This window comes from Nelumbo nucifera, chromosome 2 (assembly GCF_055504915.1).
Source record: "Nelumbo nucifera cultivar China Antique chromosome 2, China Antique-T2T, whole genome shotgun sequence".
Taxonomy (NCBI): domain Eukaryota; kingdom Viridiplantae; phylum Streptophyta; class Magnoliopsida; order Proteales; family Nelumbonaceae; genus Nelumbo; species Nelumbo nucifera.
The window spans coordinates 17,503,169-17,527,004 of record NC_142650.1 but is presented as its reverse complement, the minus strand read 5'-3'; the positions used below and the strand labels follow the sequence as shown (position 1 = coordinate 17,527,004).

At 36.5% G+C, this 23,836-nt stretch overlaps 1 protein-coding gene across 1 annotated transcript; it reads left to right on the top strand.

Annotated features, from left to right (window-relative positions):
- The first annotated feature begins 623 nt into the window (after positions 1-623).
- LOC104596976 (26S proteasome non-ATPase regulatory subunit 7 homolog A) lies at positions 624-18,084 on the top strand. Its single transcript, XM_010258320.3, has 10 exons — positions 624-915; positions 12,217-12,309; positions 12,412-12,493; positions 15,170-15,266; positions 15,585-15,660; positions 15,812-15,870; positions 15,960-16,082; positions 17,285-17,342; positions 17,487-17,572; positions 17,735-18,084. The coding sequence occupies exons 1-10, from the start codon at positions 729-731 to the stop codon at positions 17,804-17,806; spliced, it is 933 nt and encodes a 310-aa protein (XP_010256622.1). The 5' UTR covers positions 624-728; the 3' UTR covers positions 17,807-18,084.
- Positions 18,085-23,836: the final 5,752 nt, after the last annotated feature.

Genomic DNA, 23,836 nt, shown 5'->3' with positions numbered 1-23,836 from the left:
TTCATTAATTAACAGTATTTTTATTTAATAAATAACATATCTTTATTTAATAAATACTGATAATTATATTAAAATACAGTTAATTAATTAAAACACTGCAAATTTACTGTTAATAAATACAGTAATTAATTAATAAATAGTATTAAAAATTTAAAAAGCCATTAATAAATAGTTAAATAAATACTGCTAATTAATAAATACTGGTAATACTGGAAACTGTATTATTTTTAATAAATACTGTATTTTATTTAATGGAAATTGAATTTTTATTTAATAAATACCACATTATTATTTAATAAACTCTGTATTTTTATTTAATAAAACTTAATTTATATTTAATAAATACCATATTTTTATCAATTAAATAATAATAAATAAAATTATTCAAATTTTCAGATTTTCTCGTGCATCGCATGGTCTCCGCATATAAAATAAGGGTAACTCGGGTCCAAATAGAGAAGCAGAAAACCAGGCCCTAGTATGTTTGGTACTACCAAGTAGCTGGGCGAAGGGGCTGGACCCGTGGACCGCTTGGTTCTGGTTGGTCTTGTTCGGTTGTTCCTTGCTTGTATTGGGGTTTTTCTTAATTTATTTTTCTTTTTTTCTTCTTCTTAATTCGATAATAATAATAATTTCTAGTTCCGAGTTTTTTAGTTCAGAAAACTCCCGATTCGTAAGGTGTCGAGGGTTTCCTGGAGATCGAAGCGAAGGCAAAGAAGGAAGTGGTAATGGATGTTATTAAGACACAGCAGATCTCGTCGAGGCCGATAGAGAAGGTCATAGTTCATCCTCTCGTTCTTCTCAGCATCGTCGACAATTACAACAGAGTCGCCAGGGATACTCGGAAACGTGTTATTGGGGTTCTTCTTGGGAGCTCCTTCAAGGGCACTGTTGATGTCACCAACAGTTATGCAGGTATCCTTCTGTAATCTCGACTAAGATGATCGCCAAAGGAGTTTCCCTTTTTTTCTTGTTTTCATTAGATCTGAATTCCTTGATTTCTTTTCTTTTTACACATTCGGGCATATGCCCCTTGGTATGATAAAACAAATTTCTAGGAGAAAAGGAGATACAAGAACTCTCAATTCATACACTAAACGGTGTGGTCAGCTATCTGGGTAGAATTTTGTGTTTAGTAAGGCAAATCATTAGGGTTTAGGGTTTTGGCATTGTTGAATAGCAGTGCCTTCGTTCTCATATGAGGAATTTGGGGTTGGGTCTTGAGGCTACTTGTTGAACAATAATAGGGTCTAATTGTTTTTACATAGGTAAGCAATAAATTTGTTATAGAGGAATCCTGAGTTCGTTTTTGATTCCTTACTGATGTGATTGAGGTCTTAAACCTCGTGGTTAGAGTCCTGAACGTTATTTTTAGGGCCATTAGGATTGCAGCGCGAATGGGTTTGGTTGCACAAAAGTGAATTACTTAACCTAGAGAATGCCGCTTTCTTTATTAGTTTTTAGGATCAAGTGGTAAGCATGTTATGCCCTTTTAAGATTCACTCAAGAACCAGCTTTGAATATTTAGTTCTTGAATTAGCTGGAGCTTCAAAATGATTTTATCAATCATTAATTGTGTCTGAAAAAATTATAGTTTCAAAACTATAAGCAATTTTGCAGACTCGTTAGAAGATATTGCCTTTTAGAAATTAGCACCAGAGACAAAGTAGTGAATATCTTTGGAATTTGTGTTTGGAAAGGAATCTCTTGAACAAAGTAGGTAATCAACAAAAAGTTCGTTCTATATATAAATATGTATCATGCTAATGTTGTTAGCAGAAGGTTATTTTAATCTGATGTACGGACCTATGGTGGCAGAGATTGGAACTGGAGTATTGTTTTGACTGGGGTTGTAGAAGTGTCTCTATTAGATCCAGATTTCAGAATTTGGCAGGGAGTTGCTAAGGTGCATGATAATTATAATATGAATTCAAGGTTCACTGTGCATTGAGGAAGCTGGGTAAGCATTTATGGTATATGGTTGCTTCAAGGGTTTTGGAACTCTGATAATGCTTCTTACTGTAATGAGATTATGAGAAGGATAGGTAAATGGAACATCCATGTGGAACTTCAGTCAAAACAAACAATAAAAACTGTTAGTTAATTCTCAAAGTCCAATAGAAGCACTAATACAAACAATGGAAACTTTTACAACCATAAATCATGCACTGATATTTTTATGTAGTGAATCTGAACACCTGGAGGAAGAGGTGATTTGTAGTAGTAGGAAATGGGTAAATGGAAAAAGAACTGATATCATGAGGTCAGTCCTTTATGGTAGGTGATCCTCATATACATCATTATCTTGCCCTTATGGCTAAGACTGCTAGCTTACACTACATTATGTTACCTAGATACAACAAAGACATTGATGAACAGTCAAAACTGTTTCTCCCATAAAGCATATTCTGACATTTTCATGTAGTGGATCTGGACACATGGAGGAAAAAAGGTGACTTGTATTAATAGGTAATGGGACAACAGAAAGAGAAATGATATTATGAGGTCAGTCCTCCATGGTAGGTGATCCTTATTATGCCATTCTCTTGCCCATTTGGCTAAGGCTATGCCACATGGTGTTTTATGATACCTAGATACAACAAGGACATGGATGGGTATAGTGTTGGATACAGAATTTACACTAGAAATTGAAGTATCCCCCACTATATAGCGCCTTTTAGGTATCTCAGTATGATACATGGTGTTCTCTTAATGCTTAAGACTTCATGAACGCATTGTGAACCATTAAACATCGTCATACTAAAACAATTAATGCATACTACTGGCATTCTAGAAAATAGTTGTTGGATAGAAAATTTTGTTTTATTTTATTTTTTTGCAATGCATTTATTTTTATGTAGGTAAGTGGTGGGATAGATAAGGCAATAAAAGAATGATCTTCCTTTTGAAAATAAAGAAATTTTCATTAGATAAAAGGGTCAATGCAAGAAACAGCTGACAAGAAATCACCAAGGAAAGGATAGAAAGCAAGTTACTCCAACCATTCCCAATAAGAACTGACACTCCCTAGAGAGTCCAATTTCAAATGCAAAACTTTATGAAACAACATAAAGTGAGAGCACTCCAATCTGCAATCCGCAATCAACAACATATCAACCATTGTCAACTTCAACAAGTAACACCCTAAATCATCATCTCACGCTAATAAATCACCTTCAGAAAATTTGAAAAGGATAATTGAACCAATCATAAACTTGTCTTCTTGACCTTCTTAACTTACCATAATCATCCTTCCCATTTTGATTATTGCTACAAACCCATTAAATTTCTCCACCCCTCTAACAACAAACCTTCCACCTCATAAAATCCTAAAACTTCATCTCCTTGTTACACCTAAAATATCTAGATCACTAACACCTATATTCTTGTTTTATTATTCCATTGTCTCATTGTCTTTAGGATACCAAATCTTGTCTCTTCCTTTTTTTGATAAATAATCTTGCCCCTTTCTTCCAATTCCATAAACACTTCCCTAGCAAACTCCTCAGTCTTCATCATCTGAAATGATTCAAGGTGCCAAGGTGAGGCTAGGCAGGGGGTTAAGTTTTTCCTTGCTTATTGGTTCAGGGTTTGAAGTCTCTGAGGGTTCAAATAACCAACATGTGTTGATTGAACCCTAACAAATAAGAAAATTATAAAAATCAACTAGTATATAAACTAATAAAATGAATAGTTTAGTTTAGTAATATGTATTTTATTATTATAATCTAATTTATATCCAATTATCTCAACTTCTGAATTTGGATGGCTTTACTGAAATATCAACAAGAACTATCTCAGATTCTTTTGTATACTCCATGGATACATGATTATATTTGTTATTCTGAATAGGACCTTTCACAAAAGAGTTGTGAATGCTAGTTGATCCTTGTCAAGCCCACAATGATTGACACCCCTTACCGGAAGGCATATCCTTTTCAATATTCTCCACATCTAAAGGAATACTAGCAACACTACTAGTCAACAGTACATCCTGCCCAAATGAAGGACCAAAAGCATGAAGGTTGTCCTTGTCAGCATTGAAATCTGTACACTGATAGGTCCTAAGACAATACTCTGATTCTCCTCCTTTTCCACCCAATTCCACCTCTAGCCTTCCAATAGAAACACATTGTTTTGATCTAGACTCCAACTTAAAATCATTTTTTATATTTTTTCATTTAGGACATTGATTCTTTCTTGTAGCATTCCATTACTTACATTGCAAGTTAAAACATTCAAATGCTTGCTTGTATGAACCCACATTAGTCTCACAATTTTGCTCTTCATGTCGATAAAACTATTACTTGAAGCATCCACATATTTCCTAATATTCTCATTTCCACAGGTACTAAAATGAAATATTAATCTATTTCCATTTCCATTTTCAAAACCAATGTTCAGAGAACCAGACTAGACATAGAACCAGAAAAGGGAGAAGTTCACTGGTCAGAGGTTCAAGCACAGTCAAATCGGAGGTTGAACTGTGATGATGCATATGATATGATAACTTAGTTTGAGTCCTACTAGGATTATTGAGTTTAGAGTCTATAAATATGTATGGACGTTTTACACAAAGGGAAATGGAGTTTATTGAGTTTTCTTCAGCTCGTGCTAATTATGGTGAGTGATTCCTAATTTCCTATACCCTAGAGTGATTCTAGGCACCCTGTGAGTGATTCCGGATATTTTCTCTCTTCTTTCTCTTCCTATTTTCTTTCTTATTCCTTCAAGAAGCCATTACAACCATCAACGCCCATAAATTTCTGATCAAAGAAGGCCATTCAACATTCTCTAAGGACTAGAATTGAGCTGGTCCTACATCAACGACTTAACCGGTTTGACTGGCCAGTCCAATCTAGTTTTCTAAACAATGTTCAAAACATAAACAAAAACTTGAGTATACCTTGACAGATTCCTCGGTTCATTAAAATAGTAAATAATATCAATGTAAGGTTTCCAGTTTACAGTGCATAGGCATCATCAAAATAGTTTATTTTAATATGATAACATTCTCTTGAAAGACATTATTGTTTTTAGTTTATCATTGTAGATACTGTTTTCCTTATTTTCCTTTATGATGTGTTTTTAATTATTCATAATTTAATAAACTATGGTTGACGTTCTAATATTTTAAACTCTTAAAAGGATAAACAATATAAAAAAATAAAGTGTTGAAGGCCATCGGGCATTGGTGGGGTAATAAGGGAAGAGAATGGAAATATGCTAGGCATGTTCTCAGGTCCTATTCAGCATGGTGATGTGGTGAGCTCAGAAATGAAGGCAGCAGTGTTGGTGTTGAAAAAGCCAAAGAAATGGGGATTGATAGGTTGGTTGTTGAAGGGGACCCAAAAACTGTGGTGAACTGGCTGAAGAAAGGTGAGGGAATTATTTGGCAGTTAAGGAATTAGTTCAGGCACTTCAGACAGGCTTCTAAAGACATGGTGATTCAAATACGATGGATTAGAAGATCAGACAGCATGGCTGATGGTCTAGCTAAGCAAGGAGTTAAAAGACAATCTATGTTTTGGGCTATGTTCTAGTTAGTAGGATGTTTCTGTTGGATTATCCTTTGGGCTGCGTTGTAATTAAAGGGATTGTCTTTTGGGTTTGTTTGGGGCTGTGATGTATTTAGTGGGACAATGTGGACTGCTTGTCCGCCCACAACTTCTTGTTGTACTTGATTTTCCTAATTAATGAATCTTTTCTGTGTTGCTGATAAAAAAATAATAAAGTGTTGAAAATGAAGATTATTAACTGGAATGTTTGAAGACTAGGGAGTGCTAGAAAAATGGCAATTATCACGGAGGTACCAAGACAAGAAAATCTTGATATAGTTGTTCTTTAAGAGTCCAAGTTGGTAGAATTTGATAGAAGGTGGGCTAGAAGTATTTGGAGGGCTAGGTGTGTAAGTTGGGTGATGGCCCCATCTTGGGGCTCACCCGAGGGTTTAGTGACATTATGGAGAGATGAGGCAGTTTCTGTCTGGACTTGAAGGGTTAGTGGGTAAATTTACAATGTCCATAAAATTTCAGCAAATAGAAGATGGGTTTGAGTGGGTGTTAACAAATATTTATGGTTCTGATGGTTATAGAGAGAGGAATGGATTGTGGGAGGAGTTGGGAGACATCTATGGGAGGGACCTTGGTGCTTAGGAGGAGACTTTAATGTAATCAGATTCATAGAAGAAACAAATAATTGTGGACAAGGTTTAGTAAATTTATAAATACTTTTGAACTTAAGGAAATGCCATTCATAAAAAAAAAAACTTAAGGAAATGCCTCTCTCACATAGTAGTTTTACTTGGTCTGACCTCCAGGCCAACCCAATTTGTTCAAAACTGGATAGATTCTTATTTTTGGTGGTCTGGGAGGAAAACTAGCGAGGTTTAGCTTCAAGAGCTTTGCCGAGGGTAACCCTAGAATCATTGGTCAATTTCCATTTTCAAGGAAGAACAAGGAAGGAGAGGCCCGACACCATTTAGGTTTGACAAGATGTGGTTGTGTCACCCGGATTTCAGACTAAAGGTGAAGGAGTGGTGGGGAGATAGTAATCCAAGGGTGAAGTGAAAGGGAATGAAGTTTCATAAGAAGCTGTAGGATCTAAATGCTAAAAATCAAAGAGTGTAATTTACAAAAGTTTAGGAGATTGGAGGAAATGAAGCAATCGATGATCAATCAAATTGAGGAGTTGGATGCCAAGGAAGCTAGGGGTAATTTTGAGAGAGACAATGAAGCAAGATGGGAATTGAGGAAATAGTTGGAAGACATAATTTACAAAGAGGAAATTAGTTGGAGGCATAATGAAGACATAAATAGGTGAAGGAAGGTGATTGAAATACAAAGTTCTTTCATGCATTGGCAAATGGTAGAAGAAGAAATATCATATTTCAAGATTAGTGGTGGATGGTGTAACAATCACACAACAAAATGAGATAGTTGGGGCATTTAAAGAACATTTCAGATCCATTTTTAGAAGATCACTAAATGGTAGAGTGTGGTTGGATGGTTTGGAATGGCCAAGGTTATCAAGTAAGGTAAAAGATTGGTTGGAGAGGAAATTTGAACTGGAAGAAATAAGAAAGGCAATTTTTTTCTATGAATAGATGTAAAGCTCCTGGTCCAAATGCGTTCACAATGGCCTTTTACCAAGATTGTTTGGACATGTTGAAAGAGGACATCCAAGAAGTATTCAATGAAACTTTAGGAGCATAATAAATCTAGGTTTGAACTCAACTTTCATTGCTTTGGTGCCTAAGAAAATTGATGCTTCCCATCCTAGAGGTTTAAACCCATTAGCTTGGTGAATAGCTTGTATAATTTTTTTATTTTTTATTAACAACACAGGAATGATTTCATTAGTAAAAAATAGGCATGAGTACAACCAAATGTCAAGTGGCCGAGTTGGTCTAAGGCACCAGTTTCAGGTACTAGTCCAAAAGGGTATGGGTTCGAATTCCATTCTTGACAAATATATATGGACAGCTTGTATAAATTATTAGCTAAGGTTTTGTCTCTAAGGAGCAAAGTAGCTTGTATAAATTATTTCACTAAATCAAGGGGCGTTTGTGAAGAATAGGCAAATCATTTATCAAATCCTAATTGTGAGCGAAAGTGAAGATGAGATGAAAAGAGAAAGTAAAAAAGGTTTATTATTCAAGTTGGATTTGGAGAAAGCTTATGATATGGTGTGGTGGATTGATCATTTCTATTGGAGGTGATGAGAAGTTTTGGTTTTGGGGAGAGATGGTAAGTGGATAATGGGGTGTATTCGGACTTGGCATTATTCTCTTTTGGTGAATGGAACTCTGGTGGGTTTTATTTCGGCTTTGAGGGGAATTGAACAAGGGAACCCTCTTTCTCCTTTCCTTTTCACTCTAGTAGTTGTGGTTCTTCAGAAAAATAATTACCAAGGTAGATTATGAGGTTTAGTGAGGGGATGGTAAGTCGGTCATGACAGGGTGCCAATCACACATTTGTAATTTGCTGATGACATGGGCTTGTTCTTTGAGGGTGGGGATAGAAGGTGGATAAGGAACTTGAAGTTAGCAATACAACTCTTTGAGCAAATGTTAAATCTGAAAATAAATTTTGATAAGAGTTGGTTAGTGGGAATTAATATGGAGGAAAGGGAAGTGGTAGAGTGTGTAGACATTTTAGGGTGTGTAGTGGATCAATGGACTCTAAAGTATTTGGCTTTAACTTTGGGGACAATTCAAAGAAGAGTAATTTTTGAGTCCCTACCATAGAAAGATTTGCTAAAAGGCTTGCCTATTGGAAGAAAAATGACCTTTCCTTGGGAGGTAGGGTTACCTTGACTAAGTCCACCCTGGCTAACTTGCATGTGTATTATATATCTATATCTTTAAGATGCTAGGGAGAGTGGGGAAGAAATTGGAAAAGATGATGTGGAATTTCTTATGGGAGCTAGGTGAGGAAAAGTGGGATCATAGAGTTAGATGGGATGTAGTAACTAAAAGCAAGAAATATGGGGGGGGGTCTAGGGTTAGGAAATTTGTAAAAGAGAAATGTGGCTTTGTTGGGCCAATGGCTTTGGAGATTACCTCAGTATAGGGACAAATTATGAGCAAAGGTAATTGTGAGCATTCATGGGCTTACAGTGGATGGATGGGATGCTGGAGTACTGACTAGGGCCACAAGAGCTTTTCCTTGGAAGGCCATACATGACATTCTTCCTTCAGTGTGTCAGGTATGATTTGTGCTTTGGTAATTTGGTAAGGTTTTAGGAACATCCTTCCTTGTTTCCCCTCTCAAGATACAAAGATGAGCCTAATTAATTGCACTTTTCTTGTTCCTTCTAGTTCAAATACTGGCTTCGATTAGGATTTGGGCTTAAGAAGGGGATTAAGGGATTCATAACTAAACGGTGTATTGACTTTACTCCACATACTTGAAGGGGTCTTATTGGATCCTACCAAACTTGATAGTCGAATCTGGACTCATTCCCCCAATGGTACCTTCTCTTGTGCTTCCTTTTTGTAAGTTCTTAACTAAACACTTGGATAATTTGGGGCAAGTTTTCCCTGTTAAGGAGGTCTAGAGTAAAAACCTTCCCCTCCTAGAATTGGAGGTTTCTATTGGAAAGTTTTCCTAGAAAGAATAAATACCAATGTTTTAAAACGCGGAGGCGTGATGCGAGGTGTTCCACTACCTAGAGGTGTGAGGTGTAGTTCAGAACGTAAGAGGTGTAAGCCTCCCGAACACAAGGAGGCATAAGCCTCCTTAAGAGGAGGGGGGATGAGGAGGAAGAAGAGGAAGAAAAATCTTATTTTTCTTTATTTTTAATAAAAATCTTTTATATTAAGAAAAAATAAAGATGCATAGCACTAGTTGAAGGGGGGGGGGTCTTGTTGAAGTGGACTTTCTTTCCCCTTATCTTCCCTTCCCTTCCCTTTCCTTTTCTTTCTTTTTTCTGTCTTTTTACATGAGGCATATGCCTCTAGCACGCCTCATGAAAAAAACGTATGAGGCGTATGCCTCAAAGGTGTCAAGGTATACGCCTCAGGGCGTTTTGGGAGGTGTGCCTCCAGGCGTATGCCTCCCACACACACACACACCAAATTTGCAAAGTTTGTTTTCCTCTACGTTCTTTAGTTGGCCAAAGAAGAGGGGAAGATTGTTATGGTGTTTAAGGACCATTTGGAAGGAAAGGAACTCGAGGATATTCTTTGATAAGGAAAGACGTAGAGAGGCTATTATTGAGACTATCATTGCTAGGGTGGTTCAGTGGGTTAAATCCTTGGAGTTTGCTGATTTTATAGTGGGTGATATTATGAGAAATTGGAGGGAAGTGGCTTGTTCAGAGTGACATACTTTAACAAGTCCCGTTTAGTCCCCACCACCCCAGGGTTTCACTAAGGTTGTATTTGGGCTCTAATTGGAGGGAAGTCATTTTAAAACTATCATTTTTATCCTTTGGGGTCTAATGGCAAGAAAATATGCACTCCGGTACTTGCAGCTATCCTCGGGACAATTTGGTGAGAAAGAAATAGCAGAATTTTCAGCTCAAATGAAAAGTCTGTTGAGGAGCTCATCAATATTGCTGTGGACAGAATTGGGTTTCGGTTGTCAGTTTCTAATGTTGTTAACCAGAACTCCCCTGTGTTACCTTTGTTTTGTGCTAATCTTGTTCTGGTGTTAGCTGTTCTGCTTTTAGTTGTGCTTCTTGTGTTGAGCTCTTAAGTGTGGTGCTCCAGCAGGTGGCTTGTTGTATCATTATTGTTTTTATCAATAATTACCTTATCTTTCTCAAAAAAAAGCATAATATTTTATCACTTTAAATTTGTATAATTATTTAATGTGCTTCTATAACTTCAAAAAATATTAACAGATGTTTTATAAACCAATATTTACACTATTATAAACTTTTTACAACAAATCCGTTTAGAGGCGGCATCTCACGCCTTTAAATGAAAAATTTTTCAACAAACCTATACAAAATATTCATAATGTTGACATGTTTCTTATTTTTAAATGGTTTATATTTCCATTAAAATTGACATTTTGTCTTGCTTACAATAGCAGGCTTCACCGGACCTGATATTGTACAGGTTCATATTCAAATGAACATTATTTCTTCCCTTCTGCATCTTCTTCAACATCTCCACTGACGTCGACAAAATCTTTCCTCAGTGAACATTGGTTGTGCCATATGGCTTTTTAACTTTGAACACTTTATCAGCCGTTACATCTTTGCTTTGTCTGACATCCTCTGTTTTTTCTGAGTCATCGTCTTTGAATTACCATCCACCTCTCAGTTGTTCTTCTCTAATTGGCATGCTGTCATGGTGTTTGGGAGGATATCAAGTGACCACCCTTGCATAGTCATCTAACCTCATTATCAGTTGTTTCATCTTTACTTTGTTTGACATCTTCCTCCATTTTTTCTGTGTAACACCGTCTCTGAATTACCATCCACCTCACAATTATTCTTCTCTAATTGGCATTTTTTTTTTATAATTGAAAATGATTTCATTAATCAAGAGTAATAAAACTTAAGGATCCCTTGGACAGGCATGAGATGCAGCGTCCCCTAAACATTACAAGTGATCAGAAATAAAGGTTACAAGGCTGCCCAAAATAAATGATCCCTAGTAGATCCCTGTTTAGCAAGATAATTAGCAAAAGCATTTGCCTCCCTACCCATCCACTGATATCTATATGTTATGTGCCTTATTAAACATTTAACTTTTTTTATGCGATCCCTATAACTCCAAACTGAGTCCGGATTTGACAGCCAGCCCACAATCACCTTAGAATCCCCATAACTCCAAGCAGGTGCCTTCTCTAATTGGCAAATTGACATGGTGCTTGGTGTGGATATCAAGTGATCACCCATAAATATATAATCGTCTAACATGAATACATGATCAGGTTCACAACCTTAAACCATAGTTGTCAAGGCATTGCCTAGGCACCCTTGGTTGGGTGCCTTGACTTGTACTAAAAAGGCACCTGCCTAGGCAACAAAAATCATAAGGTGGGTGCCTTTTATAATAATATTATTATGGCGGCATCTTATTACTTATGCCTTTCTAATGTTTTACTATTGAAATGATTCAAGGGTTTTGAAAAGAGTAAAAGAAAGAAAGAAAAGATGGATAAAAGAGGTTAACTGCAACTTCTTTTTGGGCATGTTGCATGTATTTAAAGGGTAAATTGCAGACAACCACCCTGTACTTAGGGGGTAATGACACTTAGCCCCCTGAACTTGTTTTGCAACAAAACCCCCTTGAATGTATGAATTCCAGCACCTCGCCCCTGTCGTTAGCATTCTGGTAGTTGACTTCACGGAATATTATTATTTTATGAGACCATTTTGCCCTTTTAACTTCATTTTTTTCCTAAAGTCACATTTTTTTTTCTAAATTCCTAACTCACTTGTTTTTCTCAACTTCGTTCCACAAAGTTCATCTTGAGAACAATTTGTGCTTTAGAATATTATTTTCATCATTTTAATGTTTGTTGCTGGAATCTTGAAGTTTGGAATGGTGCAAACATCCTATGTGGGAGTGTCCAGGACCAGTTATCAATTGCAAAAATGGATAGTTAAGACAGAGTAGCTTGAACACCTTATTTGAATTTACCACTCTAGCATCTCCTTTTATGTCATCAAGCTTTTCTTCTTCATTACTCTTTTTAGCAATTACAATGATAATTGATATGGTTATTGAATATTTGGATCTCAAATTTGCAGTGCCCTTTGAAGAAGACGACAAGGATCCCAGCATCTGGTTTCTTGACCACAACTACCATGAATCAATGTTTTCCATGTTTAAGAGAATAAATGGTATTTTGTTATGAATGAAGTCTCTTTATCATAGACATGTATGGATGATGGATCATCTGCTAGCTGTCATCATTTGACAAACTTGACTGTTATGTGTTTCAGCCAAGGAGCATGTTGTCGGCTGGTATAGTACAGGTCCGAAATTGCGAGAAAATGACCTAGATATCCACGGATTGTTCCATGAGTAAGATCATAAATCTTTTACGTACATTCACAAAAAATGAGATTGTTTAAACTAGTTGTTAACTTGTTATTTGGTATAAACTTTTTTTTTTAAAGATTTTTTTTCTTTCCAATTTTTAACTCGACCTACTTTCTTATCTTTTTTTTTATTGAATGCGCAATATATCATGCTTATTTACATAGTTTGCCTGCATAACATTGGATTGGATCTGATTTAGCATAAGCATAAAAGCCTGTGTATATAACCATGTGGGTTATAATCCATCATGCTAGTGTAAATTGGAACTATTATAACATATCTTTAGCCTTTACCTCTTGCTTGTATTTAAGGTTTCCTAGTGTCAGTGATACTTTGGGTTTCATTGATAGACTATAAATTTAGGTTCAAAATTTTAGAATACTATTGGAACCTATAAAAAATTTAGAATATTATTGGAAACTTTCTGATATTTGATTAAGACCATCATAATTTTCTAAAAATCTGTTCCTAAAAGAACAAATAGGGATTGAGTGATTGAATGATTGGTTTACTATTTTGATATAATTCACAATGTCAGTATAATTCAAAAGAAAAAAAGAAATCACACAACTACAAAGAAGATTCTCAATTTAATAAAAAAATATAATAACCAAAATAACAAAAGTCAAAATAGAAAGTAAATGACATATGTAATAGAGATAAGATAGATAAAAGACTAAAGTGGGGGACACATAGAGAAGGATATCTATTTAGGTCTTTTAATCTTCTCTGTTTGATTCGTACAGTTGTTTGTTATGGTTTTTTCTAGACTTAAATGTGCAATTATACTTCTAATGATTTCTTGAAGGTTTAATAATTAATTCCATGATGTTAGAAAATTTCCTTCACTTTTTTGTTTTTCCAAATCTCTTAGCAAAATATCCCTGAAAATTTCCTTTATCTGCATGGTGAAATGCCCATCAATATTGAAATTGCAAACCCCATGGTTCTTATCTCTTTCTTTTGTTCTTACCTGATAACCGTCTTGTAGGCTCATTGTGCTCCCTCTAATTCTTTTCTTTCATCTTTGGTTATGTTTTGTTTATTTATTGTATCTGCATTGATGTAGGATGGGGTATTTTTTAAAACACCCCATTAGAATTTTAGTTCATTTGGGTTGGATGATTCTTACTGTGACATATCATAGTAAACTGTTACATTGGAATTTTAGTTCCTTCTACATTAGACTAGAATATTGTTTTTTAAACCCTAAATTTAAAATGAAGAGGGTGTAGGTGGTGGTGAGTACTCATGGAAATCTCAGCTTCTTGCCACCGTTAATTTCCCCATCTTCCATAACAGAAGGTGGAACCGTGGAAGCTCCTTACCAGAATGTTACCTGTTACCACAGTTCATGGCATCATCCCATCTACCACCACATAGAAGGGGGTTGTGGGCTTTGTGGCAACTGATCATATAGCAGATCATCCTCTCTCTCTCTCTGCAGAATCTGGAGGAACTCAAGCGAAAATACACAGAATCACAAATAAGAAAAAATGAAAAAAGAACCCTAAAAAAGGCCATTCCTCTATTGCTTTTCTACAAGTCTTTTCTTCTTCCATCTCTTGTGTTTTCTTCTTTTTGTTTTTTTCCTATTTGTATTTTTCCCTTCTCATCTTTCAGGGATGGAAATTTGGAAACAGGAACATGTGAGTTATTTGATATTTGGTCTGGTGTTGGAGCTCTAACGGTTGCTTTTTGAGTGTCCTTTTTCACCGTTTTTTATTAGTTTTCTCTTGTGGTTGGGTTTCTGTTCTGAAACTAGGGTTTCACGTTTCACCTATTTCTCTTCATGAAGTGACAATCTTTGAGTGTTTGGGTCTAAGAAGCTATTATTACTAGGGGTGTTTGGTTTCAATGACATAGTTTTAGGAGGCAGAAGAGAGAACTTCTTGGATCGGGACCCCAAATTCTTTCATCATCACAGGATGAACAAAATAAAACACCATTTTAAAAATGACCAGACCTCCTGGGATTCCAGGGTGTGCAAAGATTCCTTGGATAGGGCAAGATTCCAGGGTGTGTGCAAAGTACAATAGAATGTCAACCCACCAAAGTTTTTCCCCGAAATTTCACCCTGGGTCCCAAAAGAGGATAGCTATAATAGCTTTCCAAGGGCACCTTAGTTATGACTAGCTGGTCCTGAATCCATCCATTTTTTAGTTTATCTTTTTTGGGGATAAGTTTTGGTATTTCAAACCCCATAATTTTCTCATTTAAGGTGTTTTATGTTATGAGTAAACTTGAATAGGGTTATGGTCAGAACATCCAATGCAGAATCCAATTTTTGTATTGATGGCTGCCGACAGTTAGGTTCCAATTCCTATGCTGGTCATATTTGGTCTTTTGTTTTGGAGAGAAGCATGACTTACCTGTGTTTTTGTGGCTTATCACTTAACTGTTTATATGATGTGATTCTAAACTTTGTGCATTAGACATTACTTATGCAGTTAATTTCTAATTAATTTTGAGATTTGAAACCGTGTTCCATGTCCTGTGTTGGTCACCATGGGTCTCTTGGAGATTAGTGCAGCTTGTGTGTTTATGATTTATCATTTAATGTGGTTATGCAAACAATGTAAATTTGTCTAAGTAGTCCTTTTGCTAATTTTATTCTGTACTCATTTTTTTTTTTTTAATTCAACTTTGATACTACAGCTATGTTCCGAATCCTGTATTGGTTATCATAGATGTGCAACCAAAAGAACTTGGCATACCCAGCAAGGCTTACTATGCTGTAGAAGAGGTTAAAGAGGTAAAAATTCCAATTTTCTTTATGAGTAGTGTTTGATTTTCATTTGTGCAATTGGTGATTTTTGTTATCTTTAGCTTTAATATGGTCAAGTGTAGCCGTCCCAGCTGGTGCTTATTATCATTGGAGAGACCATAAAAACCATAATTTTATTTTCTTATGTTCAAAGCTATTCTTTTCATTCAAGTATTTTCTTAGTGTTCAAAGCTATTCTTTTCATTCAAGTATTTTCTTAGTGTTCAAAGCTATTCTTTTCATTCAAGTATTTTCATGTATACCACTATGGTGGAAGCTTTGACTAATTTTTAGCTTTGTTTACAGAATGCCACACAGAAAAGCCAGAAGGTGTTTGTGCATGTGCCTTCAGAAATTGCTGCTCATGAAGTTGAGGAAATTGGTATGTCCATGCATTGCGGAGATAGCTGTCCCAAGGACATTTTGTTCACCATTTTAATTGAACTAGCATCTCTTCTGGCTTTCTTTCTTTCTTTCTTTTTTCATTTAAGTTTTGCATGTATGGTATTGAGTGCATGATCCATGTTCAACAGGTGTGGAGCACCTGCTCAGGGACGTGAAAGATACAACAATTAGCACCCTTGCAACAGAAGTATCCACCCTTACCCTATACATATGCTTTCTACTGGACATTTGAGTTTCTTGTTCCTGAAAGATTTGCCACCATGTTGTTCTTTACAGGTCACTGCCAAACTTGCAGCATTGAAAGGTCTCGATGCAAGGTTGCGAGAGATACGGGGTTATCTTGATCTTGTTATTGATGGAAAGCTCCCTCTAAACCATGAGATTTTGTACCATCTACAGGTGAATTTTCTCTATTTCTCTATCTTGCAGCCTAGCATTTAATTACTTGATTCTTTGATGTTGCATTTATTTTCATGAATCTGGGGTGGTGGAAAGCCAGTTTGCTATGTTTGTTTCTTGAATGTTTTTTCTGCAATGTTTGTGGCATGGGTGTGCATCATATAGAGGGCTACTAGACATTAGGCCCTTGAGTGTATTTCTTTGTTTCCTAGCTTCAGATCATTGATTAAAGAACGTTGTGGCATGGGTGTGCATCATATAGGACTGTTTAAACACATTCTTTTACCAATGATCTGAAGCTATGAAACAAAGATATACACTTGAGGGCCTGATGTCTAGTAGCCTTTAAATTTAGTAACCATTCTATATCTGCTTTTATTTTTGTTCACATGCATTCTGTTTTTGAGCAACCAACCTTTGGTGGTTTTAAATTCCTTTTTGAAATTGAATTTGCAACATTGAAAGTCGAAACATGGAATCTTTTACTTTGGATGTTAGCTTGCTAGGTTAACAAAATTGCTCAGTGTTTGTAGGAAAGATCTAGGTTTGATATCCATCCTTGCAATTTCTTATAAATATTCTCTTAGCATGCTTCACTACTGGGAACAATGTAGAGGTACGGTGTGTGGATACTTCTTTTCCCTTTGCCTTAGTGATGAAACATTAATAGTGCCACAGATTTATACATAATTACATACATACATACAGATTCAGACATACATAATTTAAAGCAACTTGGGCTGAGGATAGAGAACAAATAGATTAAGGGGGCCATTACTTGGAGTAATGGTAAAATCTCAGGCTGGCAAGCATGAGAATGCAGGTTTGAGTCTGGGAGCGGCCACTTTGTGCAAAAAAATAAAAAAGCCAAAGAAGAACCATATGGCTGGGACCAACATTGGGTAATGGTCCTTATTTAGAAGAAGGAAGAACCAAATGTTTTCCCTCTTTCAAATGCACATAGCCATCTGCTCAGAGTCCTGGAGGTGTAAATTGATGTCAGGTTCAGCTGATTGACAGTTTGGTAAGCTATACATGGTGGCAAGGTAAATCAAGGATGATGGATCTTTGAAGAAGTTTGTTTTGCAGTTGTCATGTTGAAATTCTTGTAAAGAGGCCTTTAGGGTGTTTTTTCATGTTTGATTTTTTTAATCAGTTGTTATGATGGTAGAATTCTTTATTAGAAAATTCGTCTCTTGTAGGATGTCTTCAACCTACTTCCAAATCTCAATGTGGCTGAGTTAATCAAGGCTTTTGCTGGTAAAGAAACTGAACAGCATTAAATTCTGCTTTATATATTTACGCACACACACACACACACACACACACATATATATATATATATATATATATATATATATATACATATATTGTTTTAATCTATCTCCATGTCTCCTGTTGCAGTGAAAACAAATGATATGATGTTGGTTATTTACCTTTCTTCTCTTATCCGGAGTGTAATTGCTCTTCATAACTTGATCAACAACAAGGTAATAAAGTATTCATGTAATTTAATTAGTTCGTTTGTGCTCTGTTGAATGAACAATCCCATATTTATCTGTTGACCTTGTAATTTGGCTGAATGTAAGACAGCATGTAGTAGCATAATTCTGGTAGTTGTGTATAACCTCAAATTTGGAATTTGATTTCAGATGCTCAACAAAGAACATGAGAAGGCCGAAGATGCAAAGCCAGCAGCTATTCCAGCTGCGGCTGGAAGCTAATGGGATTTCTTATCAGCATGGATGTTAATGCCATTAAGAGAGTTCGAGTTTTGGGGGGCCTAGTTCCAATTGTATGATTATTCATGGCGTACTGTCTTGAGAATTTTGTATTCTGTAATAGGAACAAGAGATAGTGTGGATCCTAACCTTGGAGATCCAGCACCCCAATTGATTTATTTGGATGGTTAAGAGAATTTTGCTAATCATTTCTGAATTTCATAATGCAGAAGGGACAACCTTAATGTGATCATTGTATAAGAGTAGTGATTTTGTAGAAATGTTTAGCCTGTGGTTTCATTCTTGCCATCTCGTTTAGTATGCTCCTGTTTATAACTGTTTTTCTCATTCAACACTTCTCCCCCTTAACTCGTTTAAGTTTTAACAATAGAATGTCTTTTCATTTTTTAAATTAACCGAGCCAGCAATGCCATTGCTATAAAGCTCTCAGTCCAGGGGACGGAGGGAGGGAGGGAGATGCCAGCTTCTGCACAATTGGAGTTGAAGGAGAATGCATGCCATTTGTCCTCAAAATCTGTGATGTTTTACTTTTGCTCCGTGTTCTGGTACCATTTGTTGTTTCTACCTGAAATGTTTTCTTTGGGTTGATCAAAGCAAATTGCTTTTTTTTTTTTTTACCCGACACTAATTTGACCTTTCAACTGTAAACATCAATGATCCTCTCACGCGTTTATCTAGTGAAAGTGATTCTCATATGTTATGTGACTGTTTTCACCAGTTGGACCCAAAATGTTTTAGGTAGAAACAGCAGTGGTACCAGAAAAAATCCAAGTTTTCCATGTTCACTTATAGCGTTGGCTAATTTTTACTTTAGAAATCGGTCTTCTAATTTCCGATTTTGACTCATCAGAGTTGGCGACAATTCATGGATTTACTGATTTTTTGGCATGATTCTCTTAAGTCCATGGTTTGATGGACAGGGTCCATGGTAATCGAATCCACACATTGGGTAGGAATCATTCACTGAACTGGATTCTTGTGTTTATGACAACAGAAGCATTTGCGGTTTAAATATTTACTTGTGTGATTATTCCCCTCAAGGATTTAATGAGATTGTTGGAAAAGGTAGGCAACCGCTTCGGAGAGTAATAGTTGGTAAGTCAAAGCATATGATGGCTTGGGCCTTGGGATGAAACTTTAATGGGGAAGTGCTAAAGAAGATGGAAGTTCTGGAGATGCTCAGTGCATCAATGCATATCCGTGTCAGCTTTTCCAGTAAAATTAAATGGGGAACCTGGTAATCTTTTTCTGCTTAAAAAGGGTCTCGGAACCATTTGGAATACTGAAGTGTTATAACATTATTACTTAAGGCAGAGAACATAATAATAAAGGATTTCTATTTTTAGGCTTGGGTCAACCGAAGTCATCTACTATTTGTGTGGGGATGTAATCGCAATATCGCATTTTATTTTTAAGGCTAGCCTGTAACTTTTGTGAAAATTTTAAAAGCAAAATCTGTAAGAGAACACATTTTTTATCAAAGTCGGGGGGTTTTGTAATTTTGTTCGGCAAGAATGTGCACCTCCGATGTGATCGGAGAACCATTCAAAGAACGCTGAGAATGCATCACCTGTAACTTGAGGACAACTGTTTTTTGGGGAAACCTTGTGGATCGACGAACAATTGGACAGGGTTCAGAATCTAATTGCATTTTTTGAAAGAAAAACCATTGTCTCAAACAGGGTGAACGACTTCTAATTTTGTTATTTTGTATGCGGGTCAAACCATTCCAAATTACGTAATGGAGGTATTTTTGTTTCCAAAGAAATTATTAAGAAAATTAGTATGTAATGTTGAGGAATTTTTAATGGCAGTGTTCAGAGATCAGAGGGGAGGATTTTACAGGTTAAATGGGAAGAAAAAAAAAATAAATAAATGGATTGTTGAGCAAAAGTGGAAGATGGATTGGACTTCTTTTAAAAAGTTGAAAATTTAGGATGCCACTTAACTATCAAAACAACACAAGTGCCGTTTTGGGAGGGCTTTCACTTCGCGGCTTCTAGCGTTACATGAGCTGAAAAACTCGTAATGCCATGAAGCCGTTTTTCATAAAAAAAAATCCAGAAAATTGGAAATGGGCTTACATGGAGCCCAGGTACCTTCTCCCAAATGGCTCATTCAATGCAGAAGCCCTCCCAAATGGGCTCTAGCGCTCAGTAATATCTGAACAATAGTCCTTCTAAGCTAGGTAAATACAAAAACGAAGTCAATCTTATTGGTCGAGACAAATTAACAAGGAGATTGCTTAACCAATTGAAATCGACCTCCCGGATGGAAATTAAAATGGAATGAACCTCAATCTTCAGATTGTCACGCAAATCAGCCGGACAAATTTACACGGGAAAGAAATTAATACAAATTCTTTATAGGTTTCAACTGTTCATTTGGAATTAAAGCTTACTCAGATTGCGCGATGCCACCTAAAGACAATAACAGAGGCAATAAAGATGAGAGGGAGGGATCATGCGTGCTGTTTAACCACTCAAATGAATCCTATCTTCATTTATTTTATCTATACCCTTTTGCTCAGGCAATTTGGTTGCAAGCTCAAAGCTTAAATAGCGATAAATTGAGAGAGTGGTCAATGAAACACTTCTGGTTAAAGCTGTTGATCTTTTGAGATTTAGGCCTAGTTTGTTTGCTATGCAATTTCATTTGGTGCTCAAGTATGGAAATGCAAATAAGTCGGTTGCAAATTCCAATTTGCTTACACTTGAAACCTCGCCTTGTTTTGTTTGTTTGCAATGTAAATGAAGTAATAAAACCTGAAGCAAAAGTTAATCAAAATTTTATTTAAACCCTAAGAACCAAGAGTCCAAGATTCAGACCCTATTTCATTTTAATTCAAGCCCGCTCATCATGTGATTGGAGATAAGGAGACCAACCAAAATAATGCAGTTTCATCTTTAATGTCAAAAAGTCAGCTCAATACAGAGAATTAACCCAACTCTATTATTTAATTATATAATTAAGATGAATGATAAATCCGTTGTTTTATCAGCAGCAAGTCAATAATAATTTATTGAATGTCAAGGGGAAAGAACTGATCATCACCCCATATATCCAAAGTGCTTGGACTAGGCTGACCATACACATACAATTAATCAAATATAAATATCGATTATCAAAGAACACAGCTTTACATAGTAGCATACGTAGCCGCCCTTGAACTGTTTCTCTAAATGAAGACAAGACAGTACTGAAATCCTCACCTCATTTACATCTTCACCTAACAGACAGGATACAACTCCATTAATTCTAGATGTTGAATTTGTCTCTCAAACGCAATGAATTAAAGAACAAGCTGAGATCATTTCATTTACGATGGTGTCTAACCTAAGGCCTAACTCAAGGGCAGCACGCACACTACACATCATGGCCACTGGCACACTGTATTCATACATGCTCCCACTACTGACCTCAACCCCAGTATTAAAGGGAGAACGACCCATAAATCACATTACATATTTGTACCCAAGATGATAATGTTGGACTAATGTATGGTGCAGAAATAGAGATTGTCTCAACAAAAGTATTCAGCTGTGGACCTCATTTATTTATAAGTGTGAAAACTTTCTCCAATAACTCAACTCTGGTTTCATGGAAAACTACAATTTGATATTTTTTAAATTAAATTCAAGGTCAATAAGTTCTATGCAAGTTAGAACCATTTCAAGAAAAATAAGAAGTTTGAATGACCTCTCTTACCCAATTGAATAAATAATTACTAAGTTGGCTTCAATAATTCATCTTAATTCGTATTTACCAATTATCAATGGGATTTTTGAATTTAGGACTTTCTTATTTTTTTAAAGAGATTTAGTAGGATTCTAATTAATAGAGTGTTCAATGAAATTAGAAAAAGAGGAATTAGTCTAAAGCTAGAGATGCTTTTCTACTTTAATATATATATTTTTTTTTAAGTTTTTCTAAACGTGATTTGTTTCACAACTATATAGAGTGAGATTGTGGCGTAACCATTCTCATCAACTTGATATGTGAAGCGTACGTGAAATGCCTAAGCCTGAGACAGACACCAAATAAAACAAAGATAGTAGTTAGGATAGATAAACTAGCAGGAGGAAGCGTTAAAAGTTGAGGCACTGTCCTGTGCTGGTCGAGGGGCCAGCACAACATTAATGGATGTCGCCCCCATTGAGAACAATGCTATCTACCCTGCCCAGTGCCCAGTGCCCACACAAATGCATGCCTCCTCTTGTTGGCAGGTTGACACAGGCTGAGGCTGAGGCTGGGCGAACACGAAGTCACGACTCACGAACAGAGGGCCCGATCCTCGATGTGGCCTGGTGGAATTAACTGGAAAGGAAATTAATTAAGCTTCTGTCAAACTAGTCCTCCGCCCATCCACAGATATGTTTGCAAATCTCCTGTTACTACTTAATAGAGGTAGACAACTAAATTAAATCCACCCAACAACGCGGAAGGAACGATCGATGGAGCCGTACGTGGAGCTGTGACCACACAAGTAGCTGAGGTTAGGTGGGAGTGGGACGATGATGATGACGATGCCACATTGTTGAGCATCCTATCCCATGGGATAAACCTATAGTGTTTTTAAAATTTAAATTATTGTTTATCTTATCTTTATTTTCTGATGTATCTTATTCAAGAGAGAGTCTCTCTCATTGTAAACTTCTAACTTCTCTAACAAATTATAAATACATTCTAATGAATCACTCAAAGGTAGTGAAAATCAATTCAATTCAACCTGTGTTCGTTCATGGTATCAAAGCCATCAACCCAGCATACCATGTCGAGCTCCACCCGGTCGAACAACTCTCCTTTTCCAACAAACTCAAACCCTCAATCCCCTCTCCTATCATTCCCAATGGAAATCTCTCCACCTTAATTTCCATCAAGATGGATGGGAAAAGTTACGTGCTCTGAAGATTTCACATTGAACCAGTTATCTTTGGATTCGGACTCATCGGATACATCAATGGAACCTTCGAATGCCCTCCTCAACCATCTGAAATAATTTGGAAGTCTACGCCTACACTAGTTGGGTGAAGTAAGATAAATTGCTCATGGGGTGGCTTCTTTCCACTCTTACTGAACTTGTTATTGCTCAGTTGGTGGGATGTAGATCGTTTTGTGAGGTGTGGTGCACGTTGGAAAGACTCTATGCCTCCAAATCTCGAACTCGCATCATTCAACTCAAGAACCAGCTTCTCGCCTTGAAGAAAGAAGGAGATTCCATGGAGATCTATCTCCAGAAAATCAAGACTATTTCGGACAACCTCTCGGCAGCCGGATCACCGCTATCCACTTCGGATATGGTCCACTATACCCTCAATGGTTTAGGGGCCGATTATGATGCATTTGTTACCTCCGTACAAACCCGTCCTAATGAAATTTGCTTTGATAATTTACAGGCTCTTCTGATCAGCTAGGAAGTTCGGATAGTCTAGACTTGTTGCAACTTCAATCCCACCTTCGGCCAACTATTCAACCAAGGGTTTTGTCAAAAACCTCAAATACACTAACAAGGATGGCAGAGACAGAGAGTCAACAAACAAGTCAAAATATGCCAACAATCTTTGCCAAATCTATGGAGGCCGAAATCATTCCACTTTCTGTTGTCGAAACCAATACAACAAGAAATTCAAGCCTCGCTCCAAAAAGCCCAACACTACTCCTACGGCTCATACAACTTCAGTTCCGAATGGCACTCAATTCGAAGATTATTGGTACCCGGATTCCGGAGCAACCAATCACATCACTTTCTGAACTAGAGAAGCTCCAAGTTCACTCCCAATATGATAGACCTGATTAGGTCACAATCGGTAATGGTGAAAATTTAAACATATCACACATTGACTCTTCTATTATTTCTTGCAAATCTCGAAATTTATCTATAAACAATATTCTTCATATTCCTTCGATTAACAAGAATCTGGACATCTCACACATCACTTTGGATGTATCTTTATCGAAGAGAGAGTCTCTCTTCTTGTAAACTTCCAACTGAATACATTCTAATAAATCACT